The sequence below is a fragment of the Natator depressus genome, chromosome 24, assembly GCF_965152275.1.
Source record: "Natator depressus isolate rNatDep1 chromosome 24, rNatDep2.hap1, whole genome shotgun sequence".
Classification (NCBI taxonomy): Eukaryota; Metazoa; Chordata; order Testudines; family Cheloniidae; genus Natator; species Natator depressus.
In genome coordinates this window covers 14,088,959-14,108,236 of record NC_134257.1, presented here as the reverse complement: position 1 = coordinate 14,108,236, position 19,278 = coordinate 14,088,959, and the positions used below count along the sequence as shown (strand labels likewise).

The window sequence follows — 19,278 nt, the reverse complement described above, 5'->3', positions numbered from 1 at the left end:
CTCTCACGGCCATCTGCACGTTCCCTCTGCCCTTCTCCTACAGGTCCCACCTGCCCCAGTAACTTCCACTACGAGCTCTGTGGGAGCGGCTGCCCTGCCACCTGCCACGGGCTCTCGGCGCCAGACGGCTGCGATGCCCCCTGTGCTGAAGGGTGTTTCTGCGATGCCGGGTTCCTCCTGAGCGGAGACCGGTGCGTCCCCATCGCGCAGTGCGGCTGTGTGCACCAGGGCACGTACTACAGGAAGGGAGAGGTGTTCTACTCCAGCGCCTCCTGCTGGGAGCAGTGCCGGTGCCAAGACAACGGGGTCGTCCAGTGTCGGGAGGCCTCCTGTGGAGCCAACGAGCAGTGCAAGGTGGCGGATGGCGTCCGGAAATGCCACCCTGTCGGATCTGCAACGTGTTCTGCTGCCGGAGACCCCCACTACCTCTCCTTTGACGGAGTCGCCTTCGATTTCCAAGGCACCTGCACCTACATCCTGGCCAAGACCTGCGCTGATGCCGGGAACCTGACATCCTTTTCCGTGAAGGTGGAGAACAAGCCCTGGGGCAATGGCAAGGTGTCTGTCACCAAGCTGGTGTCCGTGGAGGTCTACGGGCTCACGCTTACCCTGCTGCAGAACAGGAAGGGGCTCGTCATGGTAAGTCCTGCTCAAGATGTTCCTGCAACGGGGCAGCCCCACTGATGTGGCAATGCAAGGGGCACTTGTCTCCTGGGTCACTCATTAGGAGCGCACAGGCAGGAGGGGTCAGACATTCAGGTTCTGATCCTGACCTTACTGGCACCAGTGCCAGTTTAGAGGCATCCCACTGAAGAAAGCAGAATCGCTCTGGATTTTCTCTGGGACAAGTGAGAACATAATGCAGCCCTCAGCATATTACGCTCAGTGGATGATTGCAGAGTAAGCCCAGGGATCAGAGATCAAAACTGGGCCCTGATGCCATTACACTGGAACAGGTGACCCTGGATTTCCCTTAGGGTCAGTGAGATCAGAAATGGCCATAATTTAATTGAGTTCAGTGGAGTCACAACAGATTTGCCCAGGTGTCATTGAGACCCTATCTTGTGCCCATAGCCCACCCCGACAACATCCACTGCCCCGGTTCACAGGGAATACTCTGTGTCTTCCAGGTGGACGGGGTGTTCCACAACCTGCCTGTGATCGTGGCCGATGGGCAGCTCCGAGCATATCAGCACGGCGGGAACGTCCTTGTGCAAACTGACTTCGGCCTCACCGTGAGCTACGACCTGGTTTACCATGCCAGAGTCACTGTCCCAGGGAACTACCAGGGCCAGACGTGCGGCCTGTGCGGGAACTACAACGGGCGTCGGGACGACGAGTTCCTGCTCCCCGATGGCAGCGCGGCCCCTAACGTGGCAGCCTTTGGTTCCGCCTGGAAAGTCCCGATCCCGGGGGCGGCCTGTGAGGACGGATGCGTCGGGAACAGCTGCCCGGTCTGCAAGGAGACGAAGAAGGAGTTCTTCAAACAGCGCAACTACTGCGGGCTGCTCACGGCCCCCGACGGCCCCTTCGCCTCCTGCCACGGCGCGGTCAGCCCCAGCGTGTATTTCAACAACTGCCTGTATGATGTGTGCTTGGGCAACGGGGACTCCCAGGTCCTGTGCCAGAGCATCCACAGCTACGTGACGGCCTGCCAAGAGGCCGGGGCCCCCATCCAGCCCTGGAGGAGCGCCTCCTTCTGCCGTAAGTGCCGCGATGCTGGTGTAGCACAAGGGCCTATCCCACTCGCTCCCCTCCCGCTGGGGGGCGGGGAGAGCGATTCTAGGTATCTCATTCCAGGCCTCTGGGCTTCTTCAGAGACTCCTTTGGGTGGGAACCAACAAGGTCATGTTCCCTTATAAAGGTGACCTGGTCCTCTCGTCCCCGTCAGATTCTCCTCTCCTTCATGTCTGTCCCTCTGAGCCTGAGGTGGGCAAACTACGGCCTGTGGGCCACACCCGGCCCGCTGGACCCTCCTGCCTGGCCCCTGAGCTCCTGGCCCGGGAGGCTTGCCCGGCGCCATGCTCTGGGAGGCCGGGCGGTGAGCTCCTGGGGCAGCGTAGCTGCGGAGCCTGGCCTGACCCGGTCTCTGTGCTGCGCTGTGTGTGGCTGGCTCCAGCCGGGCTGCGCTGTGTGTGGCTGTAGCACTGGCAGCCAGGCAGCGCGGTAAGGGGGCAGGGAGCCGGGGGGTTGGATAGTGGGAGGGGAGTTCGAGGTGGTGGTTGGGGGTAGCAGTGTGGATAGGGGTCGGGGCAGTCAGAAGGCGGGGAACAGGGGGGTTGAATGGGGGCAGGGGTCTCAGGGGGAGGGAGTCATGAAGGAGGGGGGGTTGGATGGGGCGGCAGGGGTCAGTCAGGGACGGGGGATCTGGGGGCAGTCAGGGGACAGGGAGAAGGGGTGGGTGGATGGGGCAGGAGTCCCAAGGTGGCCGTCAGGGAACAGGGGAGGTTGGATGGGGCAGGAGTCTGAGGTGGGAGGGGGGCGTCAGGTGACCAGAAGCAGGGGGGCGTGGATAGCGGGTGGCGTCCGGGCCACGCCCCCCTCCCCTAACCAGCCCTCCATACAATTTCCAAAACCCGACGCCGCCCTCCGGCCAAAAAGTTTGCCCGCCCCTGCTCTAAGTTGTGGGCTGAGATCTCTCCAGCCATCAATTGCTTCTTTCTCTGCTTTAGCTCTGCGCTGCCCGGCCAACAGTCACTACGAGGTGTGCGCCGACCTCTGCACCACCACCTGTGCCAGGATCACCGACGCCAGGAAGTGCCCAGACACCTGCGCCGAAGGCTGCCAGTGCGACGACGGCTTCCTCTTCGATGGCCAGGGCTGCGTGGCTCTGCAGAGCTGTGGGTGCTTCAAGAAGGGGATATATTACAAGGTACCGCCCCCCTGCTGGGGTATTAACTCCTATCCAGTCACTTCCTTCCCGCCCTGCTCTCATCAGCCATGTTGGATCAGACCATTGTCGGTTGCCAATGGCAATACATGAATCTCTGTTGAAAGGCACTAATGGCACAATCCTGGTTCCATGAACCGTGTCTGTGGAAGGGCGGTGGAGTCTAGTGGTTAGAGCAGGGAGCTGGAAGTCAGGACTCCTCGGTTCTCTCCCCAGCTGCGGGAAGGCAGTCGTGCCAAGTGGAGTAGAGCGGCTGCGGACTGGGAGATAAGACACTCAGTTCTAGTCCCAGATATGGCCTCCCTGTAAATGAACATCTCCGCACTGAAAAACTACCTTTGCCCGGGCTCCATTGTGTTCTTTTCCCTTTTTTCAAACAGCCTAATGAGACGGTTCTGACCAACAAGTGCCAGCAAAGCTGCACCTGCACTCCTGCCCAAGGGGTGACCTGTGAAGCCCACAGCTGCACCAGGGATGAAACCTGTCAGATCAGAGACGGAGTCATGCAATGCATCAACAGAGGTGAAAGAGAGTGCAAGAGTTAAACAAGAAGAGAGGTGAAGGTAGAGATAGAGAGTCCTTAGAGCAGCCTCAGTGGAGTCAGGACAGCTGAGGAGCTGGCGCAGAGTAGAGTTTCCATGCTTAGATCTAGGAAGCGAGTGGGGACTAGTGGTTAGAGCAGGGGGGTTTGCGAGCCCGGACTCCTGGGTTCTATTCACAGCTCTGGGAGGGGTGGGGGTAGGTTACATGGTGGGTTCTCTGGGTTGGAGCCTATGGGCTGGGCGGCAGGCTATGTCAAATCAAGTCATTGATTCTCTCCTGGGCTTTGGACCAGGCACTTGACTGTCAAGAGGAAAAGAAAAGTATCCTCTGGGCCTGCCGCTTTGGTCAAAGGTTGAGGTCCTTACTCGACCTATTTACTTAATCCCTACTCAGGCAGAGCTTTTACAGGAAACCATCTCCCGTTGACTCCTCTCTGTTTGGCCCCTCTTCCGAATGGCTTTGGGTGGGTAACTGGGCCTGTGCTGAACCGAGCTCCCCTGCCCCCCTAGCCCTCACTCTCCCGGATTGCTGGGATTTCTCTCCTTTCAGATCCCTGCAAAGTCCTGACATGTCGGGCCAAGGAGACGTGCAAGGTCCAGAACGGCCGTGCGATGTGCGTTCCCAACTTCATTGGAACCTGCTGGGGCTGGGGGGACCCGCACTATCACACCTTCGACGGGCTGAACTTCAACTTCCAGGGCACCTGCACCTACACCCTGGCCAAGTACTGCGGGAGCGACAACACCCTGGTGCCCTTCACCGTCGATGAGAAGAACGACAACAGGGGAGGCAACCAGGCTGTCTCCTACGTGCGCCTGACCAACATCTACGTCTATGGCTACAACATCTCCATCTACAAGAAGGAAGTTGGGAAAATCAGAGTGAGTACAAAGTGCAAAAATGATTGGAGAGCTTACATTTGGAATAAAAATATAGGTACATCCATGCCCATACACATCTACCTATCCATCCATCCATCCGCATACCCGTCTGTCTATATCTCTGTCTCTCCTTCCCCATACATATGCATCCATCTTACCGTCCAGTCCAAGACAAATCTGTCAATCCATCTGTCAGGATACACATCTATCCGTCCCTCTGTTTGTCCCCATACACATCTCTCTTTCTCTCCACCCAGCCCATACACATCAAGCCATTTCTCAATCTATCACCATACACATCTGCTTTTTCTCCATCGATCCATCCAACCATCCCCATACACAGCTATCTATCTCTCTGTGCTGGTTGAAGACCAATTTTCTTTTGGAAAATGTCAACATCTCTTTTCTTCCATTTATACAAATGGGCCAGTACTTTTGTTTGTTTCTTTTTCAAGAATTTCTGCTGAATCAGGTCCTTCATTTTGAAATAGGTTTTTTTTTTAAAAAAAGAAATGATATTTAGAAATTTTAAAATAGAAATGTTTCCAGATTATCAGAAAGAAAATCCCCTTTTTGTGATCTCAAAGTGGCCATGAAAAGAAACAAGATCGAAAATGACAACATTCCAAAAGAGAACGGAATAAGCGAGAAATGAACCGATTTAAAATGATCTGCTCCAGGCACCTGGGCCCTCCCAAATCACCTGGGCAATCTTGCCTCCATGGACCACATAGGATCCCCCAGTCAGCCTAGGTCCCCCAGAACTCTTGTTCTACCAGTCTCCCCATGTCGCGGGGTCCCTCCAGGCCGCACAGGCTAAGCGGTTCCTGTCTTCCTTCCACAACTCTCTCGCTCTCTCTCTCTAGCTCTTTGGTTTTGTACTGCCGCCCATCACCATAGGAGCCAACCATCCTCTACATAACATGTACTGGCCAGAGTAAACTGTCTGCTCCAATCCATGGAGCTTCTGGCTTTTCTCCTCTTTTTGGGGTAGAAAAATCTCCACTTGCAGTAGGACTTTGTGGTGAGTTGGGCGGGTTTCAAGCTGTGAATATCATTGTCGTTCTTGTCGGGAAGCTTTATTAAAGGGGAGTCCAGGTCACACTCTGGATTTATCTAATCTGCACTGGGAATTCATTCCACAGCCAGATCCCCTGGACAGAGAACATTTGATCTCTGAGGACTCAAGTGCTTAACTGGGGCTTTCTAATCTTTCTTGTCCCAGAGGAGCAGAACTCTTGTAAGAGGTGAGATGAAAAGAGAAATAACCGTCGGTTCTTTCCTCCTATCTCTAGATCAATGACGTGACCACCAGCTTGCCGGTGACCCTGGAAGACGGTAAAATCAAGCTCTACCAGAGCGGTCTCAGTGCTATCCTGCGGACAGACTTTGGTCTGCAGGTGTCGTATGACTGGAATTGGCACCTGATCATCACCCTCCCCAGCAGCTATTATGGGGCCATGGGCGGCCTTTGTGGGAACTTCAACCAAAACCGTGGAGATGACATGACGTCACCCAACGGCACCCGAGTCTCTTCCATCGTGGAGTGGGCCAGGAGCTGGAAAGTCAAAGACCGGGACCCTTTCTGCTGGGATGATTGCAAAGGGACATGCCCAGCGTGCGATGAGAGCAAGCAGAAGATCTACAGGGGCGACGAATACTGTGGTATGATCAGCAAAAAACCAGGAGGGCCCTTCAGAGAGTGTCACAGCAAAGTGAGCCCCAAGGACATTTTTGACAGCTGCATCTATGACGTGTGTCTGAACGGGGGAGCCAAGAACATCCTGTGCCAGGCGCTGGAGGCCTACGCAGCCATCTGCAAGAAACAGGGCATCACCGTCTATGACTGGAGGACACCGTCCGGCTGCGGTGAGCTCGGTGGTTTTTTTTTTTTATTGAGAAAAGCAGCAATTAGACTAGAGTTACTGTGCTGCTTGAGGAGATGGCCAGTGGGTGGAGTGTCAGGACAGACACCAGGCCTAGATCCTGCACCTTGGCAACTATACACCATGGGGATGTGGGCTTGAGAAGTCCCTATAAGAGACTAGCTAGATTGAGAATCGATGGACACATGGTTTTCATAGATTGGATTAGATGAGAGAAAGGAAGAGTCTCCAAATATTGTTAGGAGGATGGATTAGATGAATAGGGAGATGAAACAGGTTTCATAGATTGGTAGATGGATTAGATGGATTGGGTGGTTAAATAGATTCAGTGGAGGATACGTGGATAAAATGGATGGAGAGATTAAATGGGTGTAATAGATGGATAGGTGGGTTCGATGGATAGAGAGATAAAGAGATTTAATGGATGGATGAATGGATTAGGTGCACGGGGAGATAAAGTCAATTAGAGGTCAAGATTGGTCGATTGGATGCTGAGCCAGAGGGACGGCTGGCTAAACGTGGGGGAGGGATAGCTCAGTGGTTTGAGCATTGGCCTGCTAAACCCAGGGTTGTGAGTTCAATCCTTGAGGGGGCCATTTCGGGGGCAAAACTTGGGGGATTGGTCCTGCTTTGAGCAGGGGGTTGGACTAGATGACCTCCTGAGGTTCCTTCCAAGCTTGATATTCTATGCTTCTATGATTAGGTTCTAGATTAGACAGATATAGATACTCCTGGATGTACACGTCAATTAGATGGAGGCAACGACAAAGATTTATTACAATGTAACGTAAAGAAAATCTCACTTCCGCACTTCAAAGAAGGGGTGTTCAGCATTGTGTAAGAGGGATGTAAGTGAAGAAGAGAAAAGCGGGATGGATTTGGTGGGTGAAGTGGCTGGAAGAGAGGGATGGATCAGAAAGCGATGGAAAGATGGACCCATCCGAAATACTATCTGAAAATACAGGGTGCCAACCCAGTAGGATCTCCTGAGTCTTTCCACTTTCACGGGACGTGTGCTGAGTCTGAGGTCATCTGGCGTGGGCGGGGCTCCAGAGGAGGCCTTGACAAGTGAGGTCTCATCTGCTCTGGGTGCACTTTGCAGATTTTCTTGGATTTTCTATACAAAGAGAGCATTTCCCTGCTCTCCTTTGCCCAAGGGGGTTGTTCCCTGTGCTGTACTCCAGAGGTGGCCTTCGTGTGGCTGCTTGTACATCGGGCCTGTGATATAGAGGATGCCGATTGCACATTAGAATTTCTCTCTAGCTCTTGCTGCATCTAAGCAGGTGTTTTTAGTTCATTTCCTGTGATGTTAAATCTCCCCCTCTCTGACCCCCTCCCAGTCCTGCCCTGCCCTGAGAACAGCCACTACGAGGCCTGTGGGAACGCCTGCCCGGCCAGCTGCTCCGACCATACCGCCAACTCCTCCTGCCAGGAGCCCTGCGTGGAGACCTGCCAGTGTGACAACGGTTATGTGCTGAGTGCCGGCCAGTGTGTCCCCGTGGAGAGCTGTGGCTGTGACTACAACGGCCGCTACTACAAACCCAACGAGGAGTTCTGGGCCGATGAGAACTGCCGCTCTCGGTGCAGATGTGATCCCAGCTTGGGCATGGTGCTTTGCCAGGAGACCGGCTGCAAGGCCAGCGAGAGATGCGCCGTGATGAACGGGGTCCGTGGCTGCTCCCCAACCAGCTACTCCACCTGCACGGCCTCCGGAGACCCTCACTACACCACCTTCGACGGGAAAAAGTACGATTTCATGGGCACCTGCATCTACCAGCTGGCTGGGGTCTGCTCTGTGGACCCCACGCTCACCCCATTCAACATCAAGGTGGAGAATAACAACCGCGGCAGCAAGGCCGTGTCCTACACCAAAGCGGTGACCTTGGAGGTCTACGGTAGAAACATCACTGTCAGCCAGCAATATCCCCGCAAGATCAAGGTAGGGACGGAGAGCCACAGGACTACAGTCAACAGTGTGCCCTTGTTGCCAAGAAGGCCAATGGCGTTTTGGGCTGTATAAGTAGGGGCATTGCCAGCAGATCGAGGGACGTGATCGTTCCCCTCTATTCGATATTGGTGAGGCCTCATCTGGAGTACTAGTGTCCAGTTTTGGGCCCCACACTACAAGAAGGATGTGGAAAAATTGGAAAACGTCCAGCGGGGGGCAAGAAAAATGATTAGGGGACTGGAACACATGACTTATGAGGAGAGGCTGAGGGAACTGGGATTGTTTAGTCTGCGGAAGAGAAGAATGAGGGGGGATTTGATAGCTGCTTTCAACTACCTGAAAGGAGGTTCCAAAGAGGATGGCTCTAGACTGTTCTCAGCGGTAGCAGATGACAGAACAAGGAGTAATGGTCTCAAGTTGCAGTGGGGGAGGTTTAGTTTGGCTATTAGGAAAAACGTTTTTACTAGGAGGGTGGTGAAACACTGGAATGCGTTACCTCGAGAGGTGGTGGAATCTCCTTCCTTAGAAGCTTTTAAGGTCAGGCTTGACAAAGCCCTGGCTGGGATGATTTAGTTGGGGATTGGTCCTGCTTTGAGCAGCGGGTTGGACTAGATGACCTCCTGAGGTCCCTTCCAACCTTGATATTCTATGATTCTATGACTTCTCGGGGAGCTGTGAGCAGGAACTCTTGCTGTTGATGATACATTACCCATTATTTCTCTCCCCGTTGCAGAAATGAGACCTGCGTCCATTGTACACTGAGCTGGTGGTGGGTGTGTGGGAAGGAACTGAGTGCCTCTTTGTGAATATATAGGGCAGGACACCTTCACAAGAGGCACTCGCTAGGTTGACGGGAGAATTCTCCCGTTGACCTAGCAACGTCTACAGCAGGGGTCAGGTCAGTTTAACTGCGTGGGTCAGGGGTGTGGAGTTTTCACACCCCGGAGCGATAGTGATACTGACCTAATTTACTAGTGTAGAGCAGGCCTTCGTGTAATTGGGAATTCAGACCATCCCCAAGACGTGTGTTCCAGATAGACAGGCTCTTTGTGAACCTGTCCTGCAAAGCTGCTCTCATCGCTAGACCCCACTCCCTGACCAGAGCTGGGGTTAGAACCCAGGAGTCCTAGCTCCCAGCCACCGTGCTCCAACCACTGCCCTCCCAGAGTTGAGGATAGGAGCCAGGAATCCTGATTCCCATCCCCCTCTGCTCTAACCCACCAGATCTCACTCCTCTCCCAGAATGGGGGATAGACCCCAGGAGTCCTGGCTCCCAGCCTCCCCTGCTCAAAGCCACTCGGCCCCACCCCATTTCTTCCCTTCCCTTCCTTTCCCCACCCCTCCCCGAGCCAAGAATAAAACCTAGGAGTCCTGAGTCCCCACCTTCTGCCTGCAGTATTCATTCAAAATTAACCCCCGGCCCTGCCGCGTCTGTTCCAGGTGGACGGAGTCTTTGTGGCCCTGCCTTTCTACCATGAGGAGAAGCTACAGGCTTACGTGAGCGGAGCCCAAGTCCTCATCAAGACCGCCTTTGCGCTGAGGGTGACCTTCGACGGGAGCCTGGTCCGGGTCACTGTGCCCAACACCTACGCCAACGCCCTCTGCGGCCTGTGCGGTGACAACAACCAAACTGCCAGTGACGACCTGACCATGAGAGACGGGAGACGGGCAGCCAACGCCGTCCAGTTCGCAGAGAGCTGGAAGGTGGGGGAGGTCCCGGGCTGCTCAGACAGCTGCACCGGGAAGTGCCTGGTCTGCAGTGAGGCTCAGAGACAACCCTACAAGGGAGATCGGTACTGCGGGGTCATCAGCAGAGGGGACGGACCGTTCAGAGAGTGCCACGGAGTCATCGACCCAGCCCCTTTCTTCGACGACTGCGTCTTTGACACCTGCCAGTACAAGGGTCTCCGGGATGCTCTCTGCAGTGCCATCAGCGCCTACGTAACGGCCTGCCAGGCCAGGGGCATCCGGATAGGGCAGTGGAGATCGGCCTCATTCTGCAGTGAGTGTCGCCTACTAGAATCTGCTTTCAGGACTGGCTAGTCTCCATGTGCAGCACCCTCTGCAGGGGCTCAGAAGGGCTCAGCCGTGTGTCTCTGGCCTTACACACCTATCAGCTTGCGGTAGTGTTGCCAACCGTAAAGGTCACCTACTCAGCTTTGCTTTATCTTTGTGCTATAGCAATGTAATCCTGTCTCCTTGCTGGCACCTGTCTCCCAGGGGTTGGAAATACTTTGCCAACACTAGAATCATAGAATATCAGGGTTGGAAGGGACCTCAGGAGGTCATCTAGTCCAACCCTCTAGTTGTCCTTCCCGTCAGGGTGCAGGAAAACGGACACCGAAAGAACTAAAGCAAGTAACTCAGAGTCACCCGAGAAGCCAGTGGCAGAAGCCAGTTATCCTGACTCCCAGTCCTCCATCACTAAACGTTACACAGCAGCCCACTCCAGAATTTGGGACTCAACTTGCAACATGTCCCCTTGTCTGCAGCTCTTACCACTAGACCAAACGCCCCGCCAAGAGTCAGAAAGAAAACCCCGGAGTCCTGACTCCCAGCCCTTCTGGGACGAAGCTACTAGATCCTAATCCCTTCCCAGAGCTGTCAATAGAACCCAGAAAACCTGATTGCAAGCCCTCCAGCTCTGATTTGCTAGATCCCTTTGACTGCTCACAGCAGGGAATAGAACCCAGGAGTCCTGAGTGCTAATCTCCCCTGCTTTTAACCACTAGATGCCACTGTCCCCCCAGAGCCAATGACAGAACCTAGCAGTCCTGGCTCCCAGCCCTCCCTGCTCTAAGCCAGGGAACCCCACTTCCCGCCCTGAACCATGACTAGAACCCAGGAGTTTTGGCTCCCAGTTCCCGCGAACAACACGATTGTAAGTGATACCTGCACATTTTCTTCTTGTGGTGCATTAATTTAAGAAGCTTTCTCTCACGGCCATCTGCACGTTCCCTCTGCCCTTCTCCTACAGGTCCCACCTGCCCCAGTAACTTCCACTACGAGCTCTGTGGGAGCGGCTGCCCTGCCACCTGCCACGGGCTCTCGGCGCCAGACGGCTGCGATGCCCCCTGTGCTGAAGGGTGTTTCTGCGATGCCGGGTTCCTCCTGAGCGGAGACCGGTGCGTCCCCATCGCGCAGTGCGGCTGTGTGCACCAGGGCACGTACTACAGGAAGGGAGAGGTGTTCTACTCCAGCGCCTCCTGCTGGGAGCAGTGCCGGTGCCAAGACAACGGGGTCGTCCAGTGTCGGGAGGCCTCCTGTGGAGCCAACGAGCAGTGCAAGGTGGCGGATGGCGTCCGGAAATGCCACCCTGTCGGATCTGCAACGTGTTCTGCTGCCGGAGACCCCCACTACCTCTCCTTTGACGGAGTCGCCTTCGATTTCCAAGGCACCTGCACCTACATCCTGGCCAAGACCTGCGCTGATGCCGGGAACCTGACATCCTTTTCCGTGAAGGTGGAGAACAAGCCCTGGGGCAATGGCAAGGTGTCTGTCACCAAGCTGGTGTCCGTGGAGGTCTACGGGCTCACGCTTACCCTGCTGCAGAACAGGAAGGGGCTCGTCATGGTAAGTCCTGCTCAAGATGTTCCTGCAACGGGGCAGCCCCACTGATGTGGCAATGCAAGGGGCACTTGTCTCCTGGGTCACTCATTAGGAGCGCACAGGCAGGAGGGGTCAGACATTCAGGTTCTGATCCTGACCTTACTGGCACCAGTGCCAGTTTAGAGGCATCCCACTGAAGAAAGCAGAATCGCTCTGGATTTTCTCTGGGACAAGTGAGAACATAATGCAGCCCTCAGCATATTACGCTCAGTGGATGATTGCAGAGTAAGCCCAGGGATCAGAGATCAAAACTGGGCCCTGATGCCATTACACTGGAACAGGTGACCCTGGATTTCCCTTAGGGTCAGTGAGATCAGAAATGGCCATAATTTAATTGAGTTCAGTGGAGTCACAACAGATTTGCCCAGGTGTCATTGAGACCCTATCTTGTGCCCATAGCCCACCCCGACAACATCCACTGCCCCGGTTCACAGGGAATACTCTGTGTCTTCCAGGTGGACGGGGTGTTCCACAACCTGCCTGTGATCGTGGCCGATGGGCAGCTCCGAGCATATCAGCACGGCGGGAACGTCCTTGTGCAAACTGACTTCGGCCTCACCGTGAGCTACGACCTGGTTTACCATGCCAGAGTCACTGTCCCAGGGAACTACCAGGGCCAGACGTGCGGCCTGTGCGGGAACTACAACGGGCGTCGGGACGACGAGTTCCTGCTCCCCGATGGCAGCGCGGCCCCTAACGTGGCAGCCTTTGGTTCCGCCTGGAAAGTCCCGATCCCGGGGGCGGCCTGTGAGGACGGATGCGTCGGGAACAGCTGCCCGGTCTGCAAGGAGACGAAGAAGGAGTTCTTCAAACAGCGCAACTACTGCGGGCTGCTCACGGCCCCCGACGGCCCCTTCGCCTCCTGCCACGGCGCGGTCAGCCCCAGCGTGTATTTCAACAACTGCCTGTATGATGTGTGCTTGGGCAACGGGGACTCCCAGGTCCTGTGCCAGAGCATCCACAGCTACGTGACGGCCTGCCAAGAGGCCGGGGCCCCCATCCAGCCCTGGAGGAGCGCCTCCTTCTGCCGTAAGTGCCGCGATGCTGGTGTAGCACAAGGGCCTATCCCACTCGCTCCCCTCCCGCTGGGGGGCGGGGAGAGCGATTCTAGGTATCTCATTCCAGGCCTCTGGGCTTCTTCAGAGACTCCTTTGGGTGGGAACCAACAAGGTCATGTTCCCTTATAAAGGTGACCTGGTCCTCTCGTCCCCGTCAGATTCTCCTCTCCTTCATGTCTGTCCCTCTGAGCCTGAGGTGGGCAAACTACGGCCTGTGGGCCACACCCGGCCCGCTGGACCCTCCTGCCTGGCCCCTGAGCTCCTGGTCCGGGAGGCTTGCCCGGCGCCATGCTCTGGGAGGCCGGGCGGTGAGCTCCTGGGGCAGCGTAGCTGCGGAGCCTGGCCTGACCCGGTCTCTGTGCTGCGCTGTGTGTGGCTGGCTCCAGCCGGGCTGCGCTGTGTGTGGCTGTAGCACTGGCAGCCAGGCAGCGCGGTAAGGGGGCAGGGAGCCGGGGGGTTGGATAGTGGGAGGGGAGTTCGAGGTGGTGGTTGGGGGTAGCAGTGTGGATAGGGGTCGGGGCAGTCAGAAGGCGGGGAACAGGGGGGTTGAATGGGGGCAGGGGTCTCAGGGGGAGGGAGTCATGAAGGAGGGGGGGTTGGATGGGGCGGCAGGGGTCAGTCAGGGACGGGGGATCTGGGGGCAGTCAGGGGACAGGGAGAAGGGGTGGGTGGATGGGGCAGGAGTCCCAAGGTGGCCGTCAGGGAACAGGGGAGGTTGGATGGGGCAGGAGTCTGAGGTGGGAGGGGGGCGTCAGGTGACCAGAAGCAGGGGGGCGTGGATAGCGGGTGGCGTCCGGGCCACGCCCCCCTCCCCTAACCAGCCCTCCATACAATTTCCAAAACCCGACGCCGCCCTCCGGCCAAAAAGTTTGCCCGCCCCTGCTCTAAGTTGTGGGCTGAGATCTCTCCAGCCATCAATTGCTTCTTTCTCTGCTTTAGCTCTGCGCTGCCCGGCCAACAGTCACTACGAGGTGTGCGCCGACCTCTGCACCACCACCTGTGCCAGGATCACCGACGCCAGGAAGTGCCCAGACACCTGCGCCGAAGGCTGCCAGTGCGACGACGGCTTCCTCTTCGATGGCCAGGGCTGCGTGGCTCTGCAGAGCTGTGGGTGCTTCAAGAAGGGGATATATTACAAGGTACCGCCCCCCTGCTGGGGTATTAACTCCTATCCAGTCACTTCCTTCCCGCCCTGCTCTCATCAGCCATGTTGGATCAGACCATTGTCGGTTGCCAATGGCAATACATGAATCTCTGTTGAAAGGCACTAATGGCACAATCCTGGTTCCATGAACCGTGTCTGTGGAAGGGCGGTGGAGTCTAGTGGTTAGAGCAGGGAGCTGGAAGTCAGGACTCCTCGGTTCTCTCCCCAGCTGCGGGAAGGCAGTCGTGCCAAGTGGAGTAGAGCGGCTGCGGACTGGGAGATAAGACACTCAGTTCTAGTCCCAGATATGGCCTCCCTGTAAATGAACATCTCCGCACTGAAAAACTACCTTTGCCCGGGCTCCATTGTGTTCTTTTCCCTTTTTTCAAACAGCCTAATGAGACGGTTCTGACCAACAAGTGCCAGCAAAGCTGCACCTGCACTCCTGCCCAAGGGGTGACCTGTGAAGCCCACAGCTGCACCAGGGATGAAACCTGTCAGATCAGAGACGGAGTCATGCAATGCATCAACAGAGGTGAAAGAGAGTGCAAGAGTTAAACAAGAAGAGAGGTGAAGGTAGAGATAGAGAGTCCTTAGAGCAGCCTCAGTGGAGTCAGGACAGCTGAGGAGCTGGCGCAGAGTAGAGTTTCCATGCTTAGATCTAGGAAGCGAGTGGGGACTAGTGGTTAGAGCAGGGGGGTTTGCGAGCCCGGACTCCTGGGTTCTATTCACAGCTCTGGGAGGGGTGGGGGTAGGTTACATGGTGGGTTCTCTGGGTTGGAGCCTATGGGCTGGGCGGCAGGCTATGTCAAATCAAGTCATTGATTCTCTCCTGGGCTTTGGACCAGGCACTTGACTGTCAAGAGGAAAAGAAAAGTATCCTCTGGGCCTGCCGCTTTGGTCAAAGGTTGAGGTCCTTACTCGACCTATTTACTTAATCCCTACTCAGGCAGAGCTTTTACAGGAAACCATCTCCCGTTGACTCCTCTCTGTTTGGCCCCTCTTCCGAATGGCTTTGGGTGGGTAACTGGGCCTGTGCTGAACCGAGCTCCCCTGCCCCCCTAGCCCTCACTCTCCCGGATTGCTGGGATTTCTCTCCTTTCAGATCCCTGCAAAGTCCTGACATGTCGGGCCAAGGAGACGTGCAAGGTCCAGAACGGCCGTGCGATGTGCGTTCCCAACTTCATTGGAACCTGCTGGGGCTGGGGGGACCCGCACTATCACACCTTCGACGGGCTGAACTTCAACTTCCAGGGCACCTGCACCTACACCCTGGCCAAGTACTGCGGGAGCGACAACACCCTGGTGCCCTTCACCGTCGATGAGAAGAACGACAACAGGGGAGGCAACCAGGCTGTCTCCTACGTGCGCCTGACCAACATCTACGTCTATGGCTACAACATCTCCATCTACAAGAAGGAAGTTGGGAAAATCAGAGTGAGTACAAAGTGCAAAAATGATTGGAGAGCTTACATTTGGAATAAAAATATAGGTACATCCATGCCCATACACATCTACCTATCCATCCATCCATCCGCATACCCGTCTGTCTATATCTCTGTCTCTCCTTCCCCATACATATGCATCCATCTTACCGTCCAGTCCAAGACAAATCTGTCAATCCATCTGTCAGGATACACATCTATCCGTCCCTCTGTTTGTCCCCATACACATCTCTCTTTCTCTCCACCCAGCCCATACACATCAAGCCATTTCTCAATCTATCACCATACACATCTGCTTTTTCTCCATCGATCCATCCAACCATCCCCATACACAGCTATCTATCTCTCTGTGCTGGTTGAAGACCAATTTTCTTTTGGAAAATGTCAACATCTCTTTTCTTCCATTTATACAAATGGGCCAGTACTTTTGTTTGTTTCTTTTTCAAGAATTTCTGCTGAATCAGGTCCTTCATTTTGAAATAGGTTTTTTTTTTAAAAAAAGAAATGATATTTAGAAATTTTAAAATAGAAATGTTTCCAGATTATCAGAAAGAAAATCCCCTTTTTGTGATCTCAAAGTGGCCATGAAAAGAAACAAGATCGAAAATGACAACATTCCAAAAGAGAACGGAATAAGCGAGAAATGAACCGATTTAAAATGATCTGCTCCAGGCACCTGGGCCCTCCCAAATCACCTGGGCAATCTTGCCTCCATGGACCACATAGGATCCCCCAGTCAGCCTAGGTCCCCCAGAACTCTTGTTCTACCAGTCTCCCCATGTCGCGGGGTCCCTCCAGGCCGCACAGGCTAAGCGGTTCCTGTCTTCCTTCCACAACTCTCTCGCTCTCTCTCTCTAGCTCTTTGGTTTTGTACTGCCGCCCATCACCATAGGAGCCAACCATCCTCTACATAACATGTACTGGCCAGAGTAAACTGTCTGCTCCAATCCATGGAGCTTCTGGCTTTTCTCCTCTTTTTGGGGTAGAAAAATCTCCACTTGCAGTAGGATTTTGTGGTGAGTTGGGCGGGTTTCAAGCTGTGAATATCATTGTCGTTCTTGTCGGGAAGCTTTATTAAAGGGGAGTCCAGGTCACACTCTGGATTTATCTAATCTGCACTGGGAATTCATTCCACAGCCAGATCCCCTGGACAGAGAACATTTGATCTCTGAGGACTCAAGTGCTTAACTGGGGCTTTCTAATCTTTCTTGTCCCAGAGGAGCAGAACTCTTGTAAGAGGTGAGATGAAAAGAGAAATAACCGTCGGTTCTTTCCTCCTATCTCTAGATCAATGACGTGACCACCAGCTTGCCGGTGACCCTGGAAGACGGTAAAATCAAGCTCTACCAGAGCGGTCTCAGTGCTATCCTGCGGACAGACTTTGGTCTGCAGGTGTCGTATGACTGGAATTGGCACCTGATCATCACCCTCCCCAGCAGCTATTATGGGGCCATGGGCGGCCTTTGTGGGAACTTCAACCAAAACCGTGGAGATGACATGACGTCACCCAACGGCACCCGAGTCTCTTCCATCGTGGAGTGGGCCAGGAGCTGGAAAGTCAAAGACCGGGACCCTTTCTGCTGGGATGATTGCAAAGGGACATGCCCAGCGTGCGATGAGAGCAAGCAGAAGATCTACAGGGGCGACGAATACTGTGGTATGATCAGCAAAAAACCAGGAGGGCCCTTCAGAGAGTGTCACAGCAAAGTGAGCCCCAAGGACATTTTTGACAGCTGCATCTATGACGTGTGTCTGAACGGGGGAGCCAAGAACATCCTGTGCCAGGCGCTGGAGGCCTACGCAGCCATCTGCAAGAAACAGGGCATCACCGTCTATGACTGGAGGACACCGTCCGGCTGCGGTGAGCTCGGTGGTTTTTTTTTTTTATTGAGAAAAGCAGCAATTAGACTAGAGTTACTGTGCTGCTTGAGGAGATGGCCAGTGGGCGGAGTGTCAGGACAGACACCAGGCCTAGATCCTGCACCTTGGCAACTATACACCATGGGGATGTGGGCTTGAGAAGTCCCTATAAGAGACTAGCTAGATTGAGAATCGATGGACACATGGTTTTCATAGATTGGATTAGATGAGAGAAAGGAAGAGTCTCCAAATATTGTTAGGAGGATGGATTAGATGAATAGGGAGATGAAACAGGTTTCATAGATTGGTAGATGGATTAGATGGATTGGGTGGTTAAATAGATTCAGTGGAGGATACGTGGATAAAATGGATGGAGAGATTAAATGGGTGTAATAGATGGATAGGTGGGTTCGATGGATAGAGAGATAAAGAGATTTAATGGATGGATGAATGGATTAGGTGCACGGGGAGATAAAGTCAATTAGAGGTCAAGATTGGTCGATTGGATGCTGAGCCAGAGGGACGGCTGGCTAAACGTGGGGGAGGGATAGCTCAGTGGTTTGAGCATTGGCCTGCTAAACCCAGGGTTGTGAGTTCAATCCTTGAGGGGGCCATTTCGGGGGCAAAACTTGGGGGATTGGTCCTGCTTTGAGCAGGGGGTTGGACTAGATGACCTCCTGAGGTTCCTTCCAAGCTTGATATTCTATGCTTCTATGATTAGGTTCTAGATTAGACAGATATAGATACTCCTGGATGTACACGTCAATTAGATGGAGGCAACGACAAAGATTTATTACAATGTAACGTAAAGAAAATCTCACTTCCGCACTTCAAAGAAGGGGTGTTCAGCATTGTGTAAGAGGGATGTAAGTGAAGAAGAGAAAAGCGGGATGGATTTGGTGGGTGAAGTGGCTGGAAGAGAGGGATGGATCAGAAAGCGATGGAAAGATGGACCCATCCGAAATACTATCTGAAAATACAGGGTGCCAACCCAGTAGGATCTCCTGAGTCTTTCCACTTTCACGGGACGTGTGCTGAGTCTGAGGTCATCTGGCGTGGGCGGGGCTCCAGAGGAGGCCTTGACAAGTGAGGTCTCATCTGCTCTGGGTGCACTTTGCAGATTTTCTTGGATTTTCTATACAAAGAGAGCATTTCCCTGCTCTCCTTTGCCCAAGGGGGTTGTTCCCTGTGCTGTACTCCAGAGGTGGCCTTCGTGTGGCTGCTTGTACATCGGGCCTGTGATATAGAGGATGCCGATTGCACATTAGAATTTCTCTCTAGCTCTTGCTGCATCTAAGCAGGTGTTTTTAGTTCATTTCCTGTGATGTTAAATCTCCCCCTCTCTGACCCCCTCCCAGTCCTGCCCTGCCCTGAGAACAGCCACTACGAGGCCTGTGGGAACGCCTGCCCGGCCAGCTGCTCCGACCATACCGCCAACTCCTCCTGCCAGGAGCCCTGCGTGGAGACCTGCCAGTGTGACAACGGTTATGTGCTGAGTGCCGGCCAGTGTGTCCCCGTGGAGAGCTGTGGCTGTGACTACAACGGCCGCTACTACAAACCCAACGAGGAGTTCTGGGCCGATGAGAACTGCCGCTCTCGGTGCAGATGTGATCCCAGCTTGGGCATGGTGCTTTGCCAGGAGACCGGCTGCAAGGCCAGCGAGAGATGCGCCGTGATGAACGGGGTCCGTGGCTGCTCCCCAACCAGCTACTCCACCTGCACGGCCTCCGGAGACCCTCACTACACCACCTTCGACGGGAAAAAGTACGATTTCATGGGCACCTGCATCTACCAGCTGGCTGGGGTCTGCTCTGTGGACCCCACGCTCACCCCATTCAACATCAAGGTGGAGAATAACAACCGCGGCAGCAAGGCCGTGTCCTACACCAAAGCGGTGACCTTGGAGGTCTACGGTAGAAACATCACTGTCAGCCAGCAATATCCCCGCAAGATCAAGGTAGGGACGGAGAGCCACAGGACTACAGTCAACAGTGTGCCCTTGTTGCCAAGAAGG

General features: G+C 54.5%; 1 protein-coding gene across 1 annotated transcript in view; it reads left to right on the top strand.

Moving 5' to 3' along the window:
- Positions 1-19,278, top strand: part of LOC141977512 (uncharacterized) — a 147,954-nt gene that overhangs the window by 94,275 nt on the left and 34,401 nt on the right. The window contains exons 43-57 of the mRNA XM_074939030.1: positions 44-639; positions 1,131-1,704; positions 2,673-2,872; positions 3,271-3,412; positions 3,983-4,314; positions 5,610-6,183; positions 7,541-8,139; positions 9,589-10,150; positions 11,126-11,721; positions 12,213-12,786; positions 13,755-13,954; positions 14,353-14,494; positions 15,065-15,396; positions 16,692-17,265; positions 18,623-19,221. Of these exons, the coding sequence (XP_074795131.1) occupies positions 44-639; positions 1,131-1,704; positions 2,673-2,872; positions 3,271-3,412; positions 3,983-4,314; positions 5,610-6,183; positions 7,541-8,139; positions 9,589-10,150; positions 11,126-11,721; positions 12,213-12,786; positions 13,755-13,954; positions 14,353-14,494; positions 15,065-15,396; positions 16,692-17,265; positions 18,623-19,221 (6,596 nt within the window). The remainder of the gene's footprint in view (positions 1-43; positions 640-1,130; positions 1,705-2,672; positions 2,873-3,270; positions 3,413-3,982; positions 4,315-5,609; positions 6,184-7,540; positions 8,140-9,588; positions 10,151-11,125; positions 11,722-12,212; positions 12,787-13,754; positions 13,955-14,352; positions 14,495-15,064; positions 15,397-16,691; positions 17,266-18,622; positions 19,222-19,278) is intronic.